Source organism: Oncorhynchus gorbuscha, linkage group LG08, assembly GCF_021184085.1.
Source record: "Oncorhynchus gorbuscha isolate QuinsamMale2020 ecotype Even-year linkage group LG08, OgorEven_v1.0, whole genome shotgun sequence".
Classification (NCBI taxonomy): domain Eukaryota; kingdom Metazoa; phylum Chordata; class Actinopteri; order Salmoniformes; family Salmonidae; genus Oncorhynchus; species Oncorhynchus gorbuscha.
In genome coordinates this window covers 58,753,980-58,772,458 of record NC_060180.1, presented here as the reverse complement: position 1 = coordinate 58,772,458, position 18,479 = coordinate 58,753,980, and the positions used below count along the sequence as shown (strand labels likewise).

Sequence of the window (18,479 nt, the reverse complement as noted above, 5' to 3'; positions counted from 1 at the left end):
CATGAACCAACTAGCTTCACTACTGAGTAGTATACACTCATAGATGGAATGGCTGTATACAGGCTTTGGTAATACATAGTAATACATGTTTTACTACAAAATGTAAATAAAAACATTTGTGTAGAAATTAATGATGGAGTAGATTACTGTGAACATTTGGTCCACTCCATTGACTATAACATTGAGATACCCTGCTGGACCAGTTCCTCCAGTAGTCCGCTCCACTCCTCTCTGAAGAGGTTGGCCCCAGTGAGGCTGCCGTCCCCTCCGATCACACACAGGTTGGTGATGTCACGCTGCACCAGGTGGTGGGCAGCCTTCAGACGCCCCTCGTGGCTGCGGAACTCCTTGCAGCGGGCACTGCCAATGACTGTGCCACCCTGACAGGAAAACACAACAGTCAAGAATTCAGATGAATGGATGAATGACAGTTGGAAAGATGGTTTGATGGATGGATGACAACTGAATTGATGGATGGATGACAACTGAATTGATGGATGGATAGGTTGAGGTTGGTGGATAGATGAATGAAGATTGGATGGATGGGTGAAGGATAGACGGATGAATGTGGATGGATGAAACCAATGGATGATATTATCTGACACAATTGAGCACTGCTGCATTGATAGGTGTCATTAATTCAACATCTCACATATGGTTTTAGTGTTGTGTTGTGTGGTGTGTTTTGTTGTCATTAACTATCAGGTTCATGCAGAATCCACCTTCCACTCTGTTTAGCATCGGCCAGAAATGCAGCTGCGCTCATCTGTCTCATGCAATTTGTAAATTCTGGGACCACTGATATATTCAAACCATTAACCATCATATATATACTGTATAGTAAGTATACTGTAGCCTCTGGCCAAAAAATTAATTAACCCCTACGTATACTATATATATAGCCTGTGACTGTGATGATAATGTTAAACAAATCCATAGTATTTTGCCTAAAGGCATTCATTGCACTACTTACCACTTGCAGCATGCTGGAGACACTTTCCCATGATGCCTCTTCAATGTTATCCCCACCATCTACCATACCCTGGTAACCCTGCATAGAGAAAATACATATTAACATCATCTCACAGCACAGGCCTATATTTCCTAATAGTAATATGAACATATTAACATTATCTCACAGCACAGGCCTATATTTCCTAATAGTAATATGAACATATGAACATTATCTCACAGCACAGGCCTATATTTTCTAATAGTAATATGAACATATTCATGAATTACAATGTTGTTACATAGTAACAGTCGTTGACTCTGCAACGCATCTTTGATAACATCAGGGATATTGACTTACATTCATTTTGAGAGGACAATGCTAAATCATACTAACTGCTACCTGTAGCAAAAGTAAACAACAGATTATCATGGATGCTGTCTCTCAGTACCAAGTCAATGTGCAGGGGTAATTGAGGTAGATATGTACATATAGGTAAGGATGAAGTCACTAGGCTACAGGATAGATGATAAACAGTAACAGCATGTGATGAGACAAATAGTTAGTGCAAAAAGGGTCAATGCAGGTAGCTAATTAGTTAACTATTTATTTAGCAGTCTTATGGCTTGGGGGTCAAAGCTATTCGGGATCCTGTTGGTTCCATACTTGCATTGGTAGTGCTTGCTGTGTGCTAGTAGAGAGAACCCTTTGACTTGGGTGGCTGGAGTCTTTGCTTAAGTGTCGTCTATTGTTAGAGACTCCAGTGTTTGATGACCGATAAAAGGTATTCCATTGAGCAGGCTCACAGCACACTCACTGTCTGTGTCTCAAATGGCACACTAGTCCCTATATAGTGCACAGCTTTTTACCAGAGCCCTATGCACACCAAAAGTAGTGCACTATACGGAATAGGTTGGAATTTGGGACATACGCTCTGCAAGAGGCTAACTGTAACATGTTGTTATCTACTCTGTAGATAACTCAATGGCGGCGGGAGGATAAGAGCTCTGGTGTCAATGTCTAAATAATTGGATTACAGGAAGCTTCAGACGTCCCTGTATTGCCATCACCATGAGTCTGAATAAACAACAGCATGCTGTGAGATACATTAGTGTAGCTTTAATAAGTGGGCATCATTTGTGCTAGTGTTAAAGGGATGGCCCATCTAATTTTCATGTTTGGGCCAAATTGATCTTACCTTGAGTTGTCTATGTATGCCGCTTCCCCCGTGTATATACAGTAGCAAAGTTATCATTACTCGTGTATTTATTCCTTGTGTTATTATTTTTCGATTATTTCTCTGCGTTGTTGGGAAGGACCCGTAAGTAAGCATTTCACTGTTAGTCCACACCTGTTGTTTGCAAAGCATGTGACAAATACAGTTTGATTTGATATTCTCACACAGTATTCCATCATGACCTCTTATGACCAGGCGTTACATCATCCTTATAAAAGCATTAAGTGAAAGTAGAGACAGAATCACACCTAAGTTAATTCTTACGCCCTGAAATTATTTTATTTGACACCATTGTTGGGAAGGGCCTGTAAGCAAGCATTTCACTCTAGTCTACACCTGTTTATGAAGCATGTGACAAATACAATTTGATTTGACCCCAGTGGACAGGAACATTAGTAGATAACCTCCAGAGTATGATTTCCTCAGCAAATTAATTAGCTGCTTATGTATGGGAAACTGCTCCCGCTACCAACACCATGACTTCACAAGTTTTCAATTCAAATACTTCTCATTTCCATGACCCTTAAATAAAATAAAAGTCATCTCGTTGAACATTTATGCCGAAGAATCGCTCCTCCTCTGTTTTATTTAAACATTACAAAAAAAAAAAAGTTTTTAAATTTAAACATTACACATTCTACATAGAGATCCTTTTAATCACCAATTTAATTTAGTGTTCTATTTCATTCTGTAACATTTTGTTTATCCAAACCACTACTGCTCAAAGAAAAAGCTTTGCCCTATGAGCACAGAGCTTGTCGGTGTTGATTTGTCTCAGTGTCAGTGGTAGAACAGTACAAGCCCGCGGGAGTGTCTATCATGATCTCACCTCATGGACGAAGTAGACTTTAGCTCCCACATAAATACCCATGCGGACCACAGCCCGTACAGCAGCATTCATACCTGCACAACAACACAGAGTCAGAGAGAATGAAAAATACATTCATTATATGACAATGCATGTTATATTTGGTAGGCTACAGGCTGAAAATACAAATCAGGGAGATGGGATGAATCATGTAAATCAAGTTAACATGGTGTGCTCCGTCCAGCAGAGAAAGATACTTGCATAGGCATTGACCTTGATTCAGTATCAAGTACATTTTCCATTGACAGTGTGGAAATTGGTCATAATGACAAAGACTTGCATCTTAGTTGCACCAAAACTATGTTAATATTGTTATACAAGTGTGGGAATAATTTTGAATGCAGTATCTTTGGTCACCTTATTACGGACAAGACAATACACTCTAATCTAGTACCTACAGTAAAAGGGTTATCTGGCTGTCCCCATAGGATAACCCTTTAAGGAACCATTTTTTGTTCCAGGTAAGAACCCTTTTTGGTTACTTTTTGCTTCCCCTTCCACAGAGGGCTCTACATGGAACCCAAAGGGGTTCTACCTGGAACCAAAAAGGGTTCTCCTATGGGGACAGCCAAAGAACCCTTTTAGAACCCTTTTATTCTAAGACTGTAGCACTTACTGCTTACAGCTACATTCTCATTAGTCTGTACACACAGCCAAGAACAGTAGGGCAGCCCTGTGGTGCCAAGACTGCTATATGCTGAAGTCCTTCCATTTCTCCCACACCACACAACAAGGCTGCTATTCATTGGCTTCCCAGAGCACTCTGAGTGTGGGCGGGAGCAGGCGCTGCCTTGGATGTCATTATTGTTAGTGTCAGCCTCCAACAGCTTCTTAGGCCCACAACAATGAACTCACGTGCGTCTGAAATGGGACCCTATTCCCAATAGTGCGCTAGTTTTTACTCCTATTCCTTATATAGTGCACTTACTTTGACCAGGGCCCACATAGGGTACACTATATAGGATATAGGGTTTCATTTCAGAATCAGCATGCCTTCACAGTAAACAGACTGTAGAGAGACCAGAGTGCATGGTTGGTCTGGCACAGATATTAAGGGTCTGTTGTCTGGGTCGATGCTAACGAGCACGGATTCTGGTACTGTGGGTTGGCTGGTGCCAGTCACTGTTGCTCGGAGACGAGTAACAATATAAGATGAAGGAGACCTGTGTGTACACAGAAAATGGTGCATATATTAGCCAATGTAGGTTAGCAATGATAAACACTGAATCCCACTGGAAGATTTCCTGAAGCATGGCCAATGGTTCTATAAGTAATTTTAGGAATCACCCTATATACAGAACCAACTGATCTTTTCTTGCAGATAAGACTGCCAGAAGTCTTAGTGGTTTTTACTTACATCATGTGAATGTTCTAGTCTTCAGGGTAGGCTACAGGATGCTTTCTAGCTTCGACCACAGCTGGATTCTGACGGGACTTTTGCACTATATTCCTGCTGTGTAGACAATGGTAGATTTCATGGTAGGTAGTCTCGTACAAAGTGCTTGGTCTAATGGTAGCCCACTGTTGACACAGCAGGAATGTAGTGTGATTGTAACAAAAGTTTGATTCGGGTGTTTATTTGATAGCGAGGGACAAATGTATCTTTACGACGGCCAAGTAGTGTTCGTAGAGATTATGGATTAGGTATATTTAGTTATGTTTGATTTCTCTACAGCAGGCAGTGGTGTGTATTCATTAATAACAAGGGAAACCAGGCTTTCCCCAAAAACGTACCAAGAAAAAAATAAAAACACATAAAATAATGTATCTTTCATCTCTCTGTGTTTCATAATTTTCTCACAGGAGAAAGCATCCGAGTGATCAAAACAGTGCTCCTGTCTCTCTATGTGACAACCATCTACAGTTGAAGTCGGAAGTTTACATACACTTAGGTTGGAGTCAAGAAAACTCATTTTTCAACCACTCAACAAATTTTTTGTTAACAAAATATAGTTTTGGCAAGTCAGTTAGGATCTACTTTGTGCATGACACAAGTATTTTTTCCAACAATTGTTTACAGACAGATTATGTCATTAATAATTCACTGTATCACAATTCCAGTGGGTCAGAAGTTTACATACACTAAGATAACTGTGCCTTTAAACAGCTTGGAAAATTCCAGAAAATTATGTAATGGCTTTAGAAGCTTCTGATAGGCTAATTGACATCATTTGAGTCAATTGGAGGTGTATCTGTGGATGTATTTCAAGGCCTACCTTCAAACTCAGTGCCTCTTTGCTTGACATCATGGGAAAAAAATCAAAAGAAATCAGCGAAGACATAAAAATACAAATTTGTAGACCTCCACGTCTAGTTCATCCTTGGGAGCCATTTCCAAACGCCTAAAAATGTACCACGTTCATCTGTACAAACAATAGTACACAAGTATAAACACCATGGGACCACGCAGCTCTCATACCGCTCAGGAAGGATACGTGTTCTGTCTCCTAGAGATGAACATACTTTGGTACGAAAGTGCAAATCAATCCCAGAACAACAGCAAAGGGCCTTGTGAAGATGCTGGAGGAAATAGGTACAAAGGTATCTATAGCCACAGTAAAACGAGTCCTATATCGACATAACCTGAGAGGTTGCTCAGCAAGGAAGAGGCCACTGCTCCAAAACTGCCATGAAAAAGCCAGACTACGGTTTGCGACTGCACATGGGGACAAAGATCGTACTTTTTGGAGAAAAGTCCTCTGGTCTGATGAAACAAAAATAGAACTGTTTGGCCATAATGACCATTGTTATGTTTGGAGGAAAAAGGGGGCTTGCAAGCCGAAGTACACCATCCCAACTGTGAAGAACAGGGGTGGCAGCATCATGTTGTTGGGGTGCTTTGCTGCAGGAGGGACTGGTGCAATTCACAAAATAGATGGCATCATGAGTGAGCAAAATGATGTGGATATATTAAAGAAACATCTCAAGACATCAGTCAGGAAGTTAAAGCTTGGTCGAAAATGGGTCTTCCACACGGACAATGACCCCAAGCATACTTCCAAAGTTGTGGCAAAATGGCTTAAGGACAACAAAGTCAAGGTATTGGAGTGGTCATCACAAAGCCCTGACCTCAATCTTATAGACAATTTGTGGACAGAACTGAAAAAGCGTGTGCGAGCAAGGAGGCCTACAAACCTGACTCAGTTCCACCAGCTCTGTCAGGAGGAATGGGCCAAAATTCACCCAACTTATTGTGGGAAGCTTGTGGAAGGCTACCTGAAACGTTTGACCCAAGTTAAACTATTTAAAAGGCAATGCTACCAAATACTAATTGTATGTAAACTTTTGACCCACTGAGAATGTGAGAAAATAAATAAAAGCTGAAATAAATCATTCTCTACTATTATTCTGACATTACACATTCTTAAAATAAAGTGGTGATCCTAACTGACCTAAGACAGGGATTTTTTACTAGGATTAAATGTCAGGAATTGTGAAAAACTGAGTTTAAATGCATTTTTCTAAGGTGTATGTAAACGTCCGAATTCAACCTACTCATCTTGTTGGCTGACAAAAGTAAATGTGGACAGTTCTTCCAATATCTTCAAAGTTCACCTCGGAATTGGATAAGGACGTGCGCAGTTGTGTCCCTGATGTGTGTCTTCACTTGTAGCCTGTGAGAAAGACCCGATCACGTGATTGAGTGTGCAGCACTCGCTGGCCACAAAAGGCATGGATTCTTTTAGGGTGCATTACGGCCACACAAAGGGGATGCCGCCATGAAATTCTAGACATGATCAAGTGCTTGTCAAATTGTGAATGAGTGATTGATGTAGTGTGTACAGCCTAGGCAGAAAGAAAAACAGAGATCATGCCTTTTCAAGCAACTTTTTTCAAATCATCATTAGAGTCGCATCATGCAGTCTTAAAAATTTCAAAATCAAAACATCCATCATACCGCTCAGCAAGGATACGCGTTCTGTCTCCTAGAGATGAACGTACATTTGTAGAACAACTAAAGTTACATTAATAACTCTAAATTAAGCATATAATAATACATATTTCTTTGTTAACCGCTCAACACTCAGCTGCATGTGCGCACTCCCTCAAATCATTTGGAGAAAATAATATTTCTGTCACACCCTGATTTGTTTCACCTGTCTTTGTGATTGTCTCCACCCCCTCCAGGTGTCGTCCATCTTCCCCCTTATCCCCTGTGTATTTATACCTGTGTTCTCTGTCTGTTGCCAGTTCGTCTTGTTTGTTCAAGCCTACCAACGTTTTGTCTCAGCTCCTGTTTTTCCCTAGTCTCTTTTTCTCCACCTCCTGGTTTTTGACCCTTGCCTGTCCTGACCAAGTACCCACCCCCCTGATCACTCTGCCTGTCCCTGAGCCTGCCTGCCGTCCTGTGCCTTTGCCTCACCTTCTGGATTGCTGAACTCTGCCTGTCTCTGACCCTGAGGCTGCCAGCCGTATTGTACCTTTGCTCCTACTCTGGATTATCGACCCCTGTCTATCTTGACCTGTCGTTTGCCTGCCCCTGTTGTTACAATAAACATTGTTACTTCACACAGTCTGCACTTGGGTCTTACCTTGATTCCTGATAGTTTCTATTTTATTCAGCTTTGTTCAGTTGTATTCTTCATACTATAAAATAATGCCATGGAATTCTAAGCAAATCTTGTCTGCTAAATTCACTTTTGTAGCCCACAGCCATTTGGCTTAGCCAGATCAGGACCTAACATAAGGACAACTCCGAGTATGCTATACTGTTCTTCTGAAATAGACAACATTTTCTTCATATCATGCTTCTTTAGACCTGTCTAAATTAAATAATGTATTTATTGTGGAGGTGTAGGCTATATTGCATATATTTATTAGACTTTAAAATGTAGATGTTCAGAAGGTCAGCATCAGTGGCTTGTGAAAGCCAGAAGATGGTAAACGTGTTTATGTTAATTAACGGCCAATTACCGTGAGACGACAGTTATTTTCGTGACCGCCACAGCCCTAGGTGCGCCAGGAGGTTGCTGGCGGGGGGGGAGTGATTTTACCCACGCACGCAACTGACAGCAGGGTTCCCCAACTGGTTGTTTATTTGGCCCACCCAAGTTTATTTTTTTGCATTTTCATTGTTGGACATAGAAGACAATAACAACACCAGGAATTCAGACCTAGTGATTTTAATTTTGGTCATCTGTTCCCATGTATTCCCACACATAGAGATATCGTATACAACTGTAAGCAAGGTTTGAAATGATGTTTTAGTCAATATTATGGTCTTCTTGTGGTCAATTTGCAGTAAAAAAAGAAGTGTTATTATGTTCCGGCCAACTGACCAGCCACTCCAAAAAATACATTTGGACGCGGCTGAATCTAGTTGATGATCCCTGCTCTACAGCAACAGGATGCAGTGTATTTCTCAACACAGACATATGCATACAACCTCTTCCTTCCAGCACTAGTGACCCTTCAAGATAGGATCAAGCAAAGTAAAGAACAGCAGGGCAATGAAACAAAGCGACACAACGGTGTGTTGGAAGGCTTTGAGCAAGGTTAAAATATTTGGGCCATGCCAGTAACAATCTTTAAAGCTGTGAAGAGATAAAGCGTCATTACATGGTTACACGTGTAGGCGTTTTAGAACTAGTACTCTGATGAGAAAGGGAGTAGCCAACTACTCTACTCCCCACTATGTCACACTTTAATGACAGATACAGTAGACTATTGTTGCAAATGTACTACAGTATCATAAATTCAGTGGAAATCCCAGCCTGCTGTAGTCTGCCAATAAGATAGTCCATGTAAAGAGAGTACAATATTATTAGTGAATGACAGCCAGGGCCAGGCATGGAACAATGAATGGCTGAGTCACACTTATTACTACCACAGTCCTTTACTGAGATGTCAGTTGTGTTTCCACATTATAGTGACACATAGATGTAGCCAAATTTCTCAACTCTGTGAGAGGTAGGCTACATTTCGGAGTTAAGAAACCCAGGGGCCAACTCCACTACTTGCAGCGCCTCGCGTAGGTCTACCCTATTCTCATCCCCATCCTCCACTTCACGTGCTTGTCTGCCCATTAGTAATGCCATGCGCGCTACAATAGTCAAGATGTGTTTTAATTGGCGGCCACCTCTCCTTGTGTCCCATGATAAGGTGCACTGTGGCTGTGTCCCAAATGGCACAATATTCCCTGTAAAGTACACCGATTTTTATCAGAGCCCTATGGGTCCTGGTCAAAAGTAGTACGCTGTATTGGTAATTTGGGACACAGCCCCCCGCCACTTCCTGCCAGGCTGGCACAAATGTTAATACTCAGATGTTTTAATGCACAGGGAACTTTATAATGATAGTCACATTGAAATAGGCTGAAATCAAATTAAATACATTACAATATTGATAGGTTAGTATGCAGTGGCAACCCATCATTCAGGACAGGTGGGGCAGAGCTGAAAAAAGTGCCTGTTTTGCATGCTATTGTGGCATTAACACGTGCTAATATCAGTTTGCAAACAATGTAAAAAATTTAAAAAATCATTGAGTTAATAAAGCTGCACACAAACATGGTCTGTTTTTTGCTTTCTTGAGTAAGGCAGCTCCAAAATCAAGGTGTTTCAGCCTAGCTCAGTGCTTTCTGTGGTGGTGGGGCAGCTAGTGGAAAATACAGAGCGTAGAGGTTGGTAATGTTCTCTTGTTGCGCCGTGATTGGCTAAGTGTTCTGTCACTCACGGGGACACTACGTCACCGCAAAATCTACGGAGAGAACTCGAAAATTCTAAGCTCTTTGGTGCTGACATACAGTTACATTAGAAGTGCCCATCAAAGGCTCAAGGTCATTGACCACAGATAAAATGACATCAAATCACATATCTAGTGTAGCTTAGGTTGGACTGATCATGTCAACATCAAACTTTCAAAATCTTAGCTAGCAAGCTAGACAAGCAGTCATCCTCATGAATCAAGTCGACAATCTACTGGCAAATCCTTTTCATATGAAGATAAATTATAGATAAAACGTATCGGTGCTCATCGGCCATTGAACATAAACATTACACAACAAGATGGAAATTCAACAATGAGAGGCTTCGAAGGAATCAGTGGCTAACTGCAAGCATTGCTAAGCAATCACTAGCCTGCTATTCAGTGGAGTGGGTGTGTTGTCCAAGTCTGGGTTTAAGGGTCTCCTTTCCAAGCTTAAAAGGATACAAATTCACATGCAACAGACTTCAGTGGGTTCAAGAGAAATGGGAACGCTGACAAAAACTAGCTCGGACTTGGAAAATACATTTTGAACGATTATCCAACTCGGATGTTGGTAACTTGGGCTTCTTTCTAGAGCTCCGACCTGAAGATCACCGACGTCATGAATCGGCCTTGTTTTTTTCTGAGTTCCCAGTTGTCTTGAAAGCAGCATAAATCCAGAAAATGCCAGACTTTGATGACTAAATTTGCCCACAAGAAGGACCGCCGTGCCACCTTCCTGTTCAAGTGAGCACAGCACAACAAGGTGAGTCCAAAAATATATTGTATGCTGCTGCATAAATTATGTAATATGCCAGGGAGATATGTATACTGTAGCTACGAAAGCAATACTAAGTGTATGTTGTGTAATTAGCTATTAGTAGCCCATGTGGCGCACCCTATACATTTGGTCCCTTTCCCCCTCATAACCTAGCCTACTGTTCTTACTTGGTGGTGCACATCTAGCCTATAGCCTGTTTGAGAGAAATGTAATCATTTAATATTTTAAGAGCTTTCATTCTCTGCTTATATGGCCCCCTTCATTTATCCCACGGTTCTGTCTTGGTGTACAGGGAAAATACTGTAAGAATGGCCCATGAACATAATTCTATTAATGCATATTTCAAAAGTGCTGAACAAATAAATATATATATATAATTTTTTTCACCTTTATTTAACCAGGTAGGCTAGTTGAGAACAAGTTCTCATTTGCAACTGCGACCTTGCCAAGATAAAGCAGTGTGAACAGACAACACAGAGTTACACATGGAGTAAACAATTAACAAGTCAATAACACAGTAGGAAAAAAAGGGGAGTCTATATACATTGTGTGCAAAAGGCATGAGGTAGGGGAATAATTACAATTTTGCAGATTAACACTGGAGTGATAAATGATCAGATGGTCATGTACAGGTAGAGATATTGGTGTGCAAAAGAGCAGAAAAGTAAATAAATAAAAACTGTATGGGGATGAGGTAGGTAAAAATGGGTGGGCTATTTACCGATAGACTATGTACAGCTGCAGCGATCGGTTAGCTTCTCAGATAGCAGATGTTTGAAGTTGGTGAGGGAGATAAGTCTCCAACTTCAGCGATATTTGCAATTCGTTCCAGTCACAGGCAGCAGAGAACTGGAACGAAAGGCGGCCAAATGAGGTGTTGCTTTAGGGGTGATCAGTGAGATACACCTGCTGGAGCTCGTGCTACGGATGGGTGTTGCCATCGTGACCATTGAACTGAGATAAGGCGGAGCTTTACCTAGCATGGACTTGTAGATGGAGCCAGTGGGTCTGGCGACGAATATGTAGCGAGGGCCAACCGACTAGAGCATAAAAGTCGCAGTGGTGGGTGGTATAAGGTGCTTTAGTGACAAAACGGATGGCACTGTGATAAACTGCATCCAGTTTGCGAGTAGAGTGTTGGAAGCAATTTTGTAGATGACATCTCCGAAGTCGAGGATCGGTAGGATAGTCAGTTTTACTAGGGTAAGTTTGGCGGCTTGAGTGAAGGAGGCTTTGTTGCGAAATAGAAAGCCAACTCTTGATTTGATTTTCGATTGGAGATGTTTGATATGAGTCTGGAAGGAGAGTTTACAGTCTAGCCAGACACCTAGGTACTTATAGATGTCCACATATTCAAGGTTGGAACCATCCAGGGTGGTGATGCTGGTCAGGCGTACGGGTGCAGGCAGCGAACGGTTGAAAAGCATGCATTTGGTTTGGAGTGTTGTATGGCATTGAAGCTCGTTTGGAGGTTAGATAGCACAGTGTCCAAGGACGGGCCGGAAGTATATAGAATGGTGTCGTCTGCGTAGAGGTGGATCAGGGAATCTCCCGCAGCAAGAGCAACATCATTGATATATACAGAAAAAAGAGTCGGCCCGAGGATTGAACCATGTGGCACCCCCATAGAGACTGCCTGAGAACCGGACAGCATGCCCTCCGATTTGACACACTGAACTCTGTCTGCAAAGTAATTGGTGAACCAGGCAAGGCAGTCATCCGAAAAACCGAGGCTACTGAGTCTGCCGATAAGAATATGGTGATTGACCGAGTCGAAAGCCTTGGCAAGGTCGATGAAGACGGCTGCACAGTACTGTCTTTTATCGATGGCGGTTATGATATCGTTTAGTACCTTGAGCGTGGCTGACGTGCACCCGTGACCGGCTCGGAAACCAGATTGCACAGCGGAGAAGGTACGGTGGGATTCGAGATGGTCAGTGACCTGTTTGTTTACTTGGCTTTCAAAGACCTTAGATAGGCAGGGCAGGATGGATATGGGTCTGTAACAGTTTGGGTCCAGGGTGCCTCCCCCTTTGAAGAGGGGGATGACTGCGGCAGCTTTCCAATCCTTGGGGATCTCAGACGATATGAAAGAGAGGTTGAACAGGCTGGTAATAGGGGTTGCGACAATGGCAGCGGATAGTTTCAGAAATAGAGGGTCCAGATTGTCAAGCCCAGCTGATTTGTACGGGTCCAGGTTTTGCAGCTCTTTCAGAACATCTGCTATCTGGATTTGGGTAAAGGAGAACCTGGAGAGGCTTGGGCGAGTAGCTGCGGGGGGGGCGGAGCTGTTGGCCGAGGTTGGAGTAGCCAGGTGGAAGGCATGACCAGCCGTTGAGAAATGCTTGTTGAAGTTTTCGATAATCATGGATTTATCGGTGGTGACCGTGTTACCTAGCCTCAGTGCAGTGGGCAGCTGGGAGGAGGTGCTCTTGTTCTCCATGGACTTCACAGTGTCCCAGAACTTTTGGAGTTGGAGCTACAGAATGCAAACTTCTGCCTGAAAAAGCTGGCCTTAGCTTTCCTGACTGACTGCGTGTATTGGTTCCTGACTTCCCTGAACAGTTGCATATCGCTGGGACTATTTGATGCTATTGCAGTCCGCCACAGGATGTTTTTGTGCTGGTCGAGGGCAGTCAGGTCTGGAGTGAACCAAGGGCTATATCTGTTCTTAGTTCTGCATTTTTTGAACGGAGCATGCTTATCTAAAATGGTGAGGAAGTTACTTTTAATGAATGACCAGGCATCCTCAACTGACGGGATAAGGTCAATGTCCTTCCAGGATACCCGGGCCAGGTCGATTAGAAAGGCCTGCTCACAGAAGTGTTTTTTACGGAGCGTTTGACAGTGATGAGGGTTGGTCGTTTGTTTACAGATTTAGGGTTGTACCTGGTGGGTTCCTTGATGATTTGTGTGAGATTGAGGGCATCTAGCTTAGATTGTAGGACTGCCGGGGTGTTAAGCATATACCAGTTTAGGTCACCTAACAGAACAAACTCTGAAGCTAGATGGGGGGCGATCAATTCACAAATGGTGTCCAGGGCACAGCTGGGTGCTGAGGGGGGTCGGTAGCAGGCGGCAACAGTGAGAGACTTATTTCTGGAGAGAGTAATTTTCAAAATTAGTAGTTCGAACTGTTTGGGTATGGACCTGGAAAGTATGACATTACTTTGCAGGCTAACTCCTCCCCCTTTGGCAGTTCTATCTTGACAGAAGATGTTATAGTTGGGTATGGAAATCTCAGAATTCTTGGTGGCCTTCCTGAGCCAGGATTCAGACACGGCAAGGACATCAGGGTTAGCAGAGTGTGCTAAAGCAGTGAGTAAAACAAACTCTGATGTTGACATGCATGAAACCAAGGCTTTTTCGATCACAGAAGTCAACAAATGAGGGTGCCTGGGGACATGCAGGGCCTGGGTTTACCTCCACATCACCCGCAGAACAGAGGAGGAGTAGGATGAGGGTGCGGCTAAAGGCTATCAAAACTGGTCGCCTAGAGCATTGGGGACAGAGAATAAAAGGAGCAGATTTCTGGGCATGGTAGAATGTATTCAGGGCATAATGCGCAGACAGGGGTATGGTGGGGTGCGGGTACAGCGGAGGTAAGCCCAGGCACTGGGTGATGATGAGAGAGGTTGTATCTCTGGACATGCTGGTTGTAATAGGTGAGGTCACCGCATGTGTGGGAGGTGGGACAAAGGAGGTATCAGGGGTATGAAGAGTGGAACTTGGGGCTCCATTGTAAACTAAAACAATGATAACTAACCTGAACAACAGTATACAAGGCATATTGACATTTGAGAGAGACATACAGCGAGGCATACAGTAATCACAGGTGTTGAATTGGGAGAGCTAGCTAAAACAGTAGCTAAAACAGTAGGTGAGACAACAACAGCAGGTAAAATGGCATTGACTAGGCAGGGAGGGTCGGATTAACTACACACAGAGCCTGAGTGCGGCTGAGGCCGACAGATAAAACATAAACAAGCAGAATGGAGTACCGTGATTAAATGGACAGTCCAGCATGCATCAGCTATGTAGCCAAGTGATCAGTGTCCAGGGGGGCAGCGGTGGATGGGGCAGGGAAGCTGGACTGGCGAGTGTTATCCAGGTTTTAAAAAACTGTCTGGCTGTGGAAAAGGTAAAAGCCACTAGCAGTGGCTAACAATGACTAAATAGCTTGTAGCTAGTTAGCTGGTTAGCTTCTGGAGGTTCTTGAGTGTGTTCTAAAAATTAAAAATAATAGCGATTCCGTATCACATTGGGTGAGGCAGGTTACCGGAATGTATAAACAAATTAAAAATCGAAAAGAGATAGAAAGTAAATATGGGTCCAGTGAGTGTTTGGGACGCGGCGATTCAGACGGTTAGCAGGCCTGTGCTAATAAGCTAACAGTTAGTAGGCCAGGGCTAAACAAGGTAGCAGTTAGCGGACCGGGGCTAAACAAGCTAGCAGTTAGCAGGCCGAATTAGCAAGCAAGGAGATAGCAAGGGCTAGAAAGTTAGCCTTTGGGGGACGTCGCGATGGGGCGAGTATGTTTATTCCTCTTCATGCGGTGACATCGATAGACCGGTCGTGGGTCCGGATATTGTAGCCCAGGAGTATGCTTCGGTGGTAGCACAGGAGCTCTGGCCGGGCTAGCTTCAAGCTAAGTGGGTGGAAACGCTAGCCAGGAGTAATCATCCGGGGTTGCGGTTAGCTAGATAGCTAGTTGTGAAGAATCCAGCTGAAAATGTTCTGTTTGCGGTGGGAATCCAATGGGAATCCGGGGATAAAAAAAAATAATAGGTCGGTTATGCTCTGGTTAGAGTCGCGTTGTTCGAACTGGCGAGAGCTTTCCGAGCTAAAGGTTAGCTGATGACCGGTTAGCTGAAGACCGCTAGCAATGGTTTGCTGACTGATAGCTGGTAGCTAGCTGGCTAGCTTCAGTTGAGGGGTTCCCGATCCAAAGTAGATATAAATACTTTAGAATAAAATAGCTACATTGGGTGAGGCGGGTTGCAGGAGAGTATTTAGAAGTTGAGGTTTAGCAAAATGTTTTAAAAGATGTACGAAGAAAAATGTTTAATTTTTTTTAAACGATATATACAAGGGACACGACACGACGTCCGACTGCTACGCCATCTTGGATCCGATATTGACTACGTCCGTCCAAGCTCGCTCATTAATGTCTTAATCAAAATGACAAATAGCCTCTTATGCGCTTGTCGTCCCCTTATGCTATAGTTTGTACATCTCAATTGTTAGTAGAAACCACATTTGTTTAAGCAAGTCAGCTATATCAGCTGTTTTTTTAAGGCAGTAGATGAGGCTGAATTAACTGTTTAGCTGCCAGACAAGGCTCCTCTGATAGCCAGGTGTAGCAGTGGTAAGGATTCACTCCATGATGCTGAAAAGAAAGCTCTGCTCTTGGGACAGCTTTATGTAGGCCCTAACAGTTTGTGGGCACCGTTTGTCACGGTTATGATGCAATTCATGTATTGTGTAGTGGCTTTGCTGGCATGGATCCCAATTTTTTTTTTTTTTTTTGAGTTTGCCCAACCAAGATTTACATGCAAAAATCGCAACTGCTACTATGCACATATGCTTAGCTCTCTGCAATTGGCATGTTGAGTTTAACATCCAGGGCGTGCGCCTGCAGACGTGATGACATATCTGCGCCATAGGTTATCAACGAATGGAATTCCGCAATGCAGGCTTCGGTGTCGGATAGTGCTATCCGGCATTCTTGGGACGTCCACACTCTTACCCTCACCCTAACCTTAATCATAAATATCCCTTACCGGATAGCACCGACCCTTCAGTATGATACACTTTTTTGCTCCGTGTTTTTGTTGATTACAATAATGCATCATCTCCCTTTTCCAATGGTGTGACAATTCTAACCAAAAATAGCCTACCAATTGCCTACATACTCCACAAATAATGTTATTGTGAATTTGTATTTAATGTTGAACAGCTTTTTTTGTCAATACTCAACTAGCCTACATTATCTTTTGAATAATTAAGTCAAACATATGAGAACAAAATACTAAGTTTCTTTAGGCTAAACACAATGACAGCACTTGTAATACTGATATTAACTCGACACTTTGTTTCCCTTTTAGTATCGTAATGATTACACAATTCCAGCGTTTATTACAGTATCACTCTAATCCACTTGTAGCCTAACAGTAACTGATACCTTGAGCATCTCCTCCGCTTGTCAGAACGCCGATGGATTTTCCAGCACCAGAAAGATTCTCAAATAATTTCTTGGTGTCCTGCCGCTTCGCCATGGCTCCCTCTTCAACCCTTCACAAGATTCTATACGAAAAGTATTATTTTTTGTTGGTATGTAGGTTTTGAAATTAAATAGGTGTCGGTATTTGAGAGACCGACTGTAAATGAATGCAGTGGTTAACGCCCCCTTCCTTTCCCTGCTTCGCTTGACTCGCTTCTGACAGTCACCGATGGCAACAGTGAGGTCAGGCTAGATGGGATACAGTTTGTGTCAAATTAACGTCTAAAGTATTTTTTTTTTTTTGGGGGGGTTAGCTAACCCTAAACCTTTTCATAATCTTAACCTAATTATCATAACCTGATAAGTTAATTATCTTAACTTGCTGCTTAAACAAAATCTGTTAAATTATGATATAAACTGTATCCCATCTAGTCAAAACCCAGCGGAGAGCCTACAAAGCAATCATCCTGTAATTAATTGACAGCGGTGTCATCCAATAGAATGCTGCATCACGTATATTCCTCCAACTATTCTGACCAATTGGGCCAGTAGAAATGACTAGCGCGACAACGCTAAGGCAGGGACAACGATGAGGTAGGGACTAGGAACAGTTAAACAGGGAGCAATGAAGTAGCTGGCATTTTACTATTTTTTATTTTATTTTTTATAAATCTGTCCATAGGCATAGTTGTGTTTTAACCTCAAAGTGAATTTACTATGTAATGAAATATAGTCTCTATTATTGTATGATTATAACTATTTTGTCCTGCATCACTCCTTCAGCCTAGACCAACTGCATCATATTACATAACAGGCCACAGCCCCATCATGAGCAAGAAACCAAGATGGCATCTCAGAGACTCAGACGATCCGCTGTCATACTAATAGCCCCCACCAAGCTTGTTACCATCCAGGCATCCTTATTTTCAGATTTCATCCAGACTGAAATGATACTACTCTGGAGAGGGGTGGCTATAGAATATTTACGTGAAGAATCAATTGCTTAGCCAGAAAAGAGAGAGTGGCACACCTACTGGTAGAAAGGACATGGATGATGAAGAACAGACACAAGGATGGCAGTAGCATGCAATATTCTTCTGCCCCACACCACATTGCCTAATTGGTTGTATTTACACAGGCAGCCCAATTTTGATACTTTTTCCACTAATTGGTATTTTGACCAATCATATCAGATCTTTTCACGTAAACTCTTTTTCAGAGCTGATCTTACTGATAAAAATACCAATTAGTGAACAAGTTCAGATTGGGCTGCCTGTGTGAACGCAGCCTTACTGACACAAAGCTATTGTCTACCTAAATGTTATATTGTTCCTGGAAAGCCTCTCCTTACAAAGCCCTAAATTATTAATGAAAGTCCAGGTGGGGGAGTAATAGAGCCTTTCGTGTGTATGTTATTCTCTGAGTCGATATGACAAGCAGTGATGCAGAACTTCTAAATATAGAGTAGCCTTGGGTCAGGCTGGTGCTGGGGGTGATGGAGAGGGAGAGGAGAGGGAAGAGCCCACACAGCTCTTGGAATGCCATGGTCTGATATTGCACATACAGCACCGAGCAGTTTTGGTCCTGCATTTCACAATGAGCAGTCTCTCGTTGACAGGCTTAACTGGCCAGGAGTTAGTGCTCACCCAAGATTAGGTTCTGGGTGCTACTCATATTTACTCATATTGAGTAAACATCTCCTTTGTTTTAATGGCCTCTCGCAGATTGGTT

The 18,479-nt window shown here is 42.7% G+C and overlaps 1 protein-coding gene across 9 annotated transcripts in view; it reads right to left on the bottom strand.

Annotated features, from left to right (window-relative positions):
* LOC124041912 (ATP-dependent 6-phosphofructokinase, platelet type-like) overlaps positions 1-16,971 on the bottom strand; it is a 41,108-nt gene extending 24,137 nt beyond the window's left edge. For all 9 annotated transcript variants that reach the window (XM_046360074.1, XM_046360082.1, XM_046360081.1 and 6 more), the window contains exons 1-4: positions 16,710-16,971; positions 3,019-3,092; positions 974-1,051; positions 191-380 (exon numbers count right to left, since the gene is read on the bottom strand). In XM_046360074.1, the coding sequence (XP_046216030.1) occupies positions 191-380; positions 974-1,051; positions 3,019-3,092; positions 16,710-16,803 (436 nt within the window). In that variant the 5' untranslated portion in view covers positions 16,804-16,971. The remainder of the gene's footprint in view (positions 1-190; positions 381-973; positions 1,052-3,018; positions 3,093-16,709) is intronic.
* Positions 16,972-18,479: the final 1,508 nt, after the last annotated feature.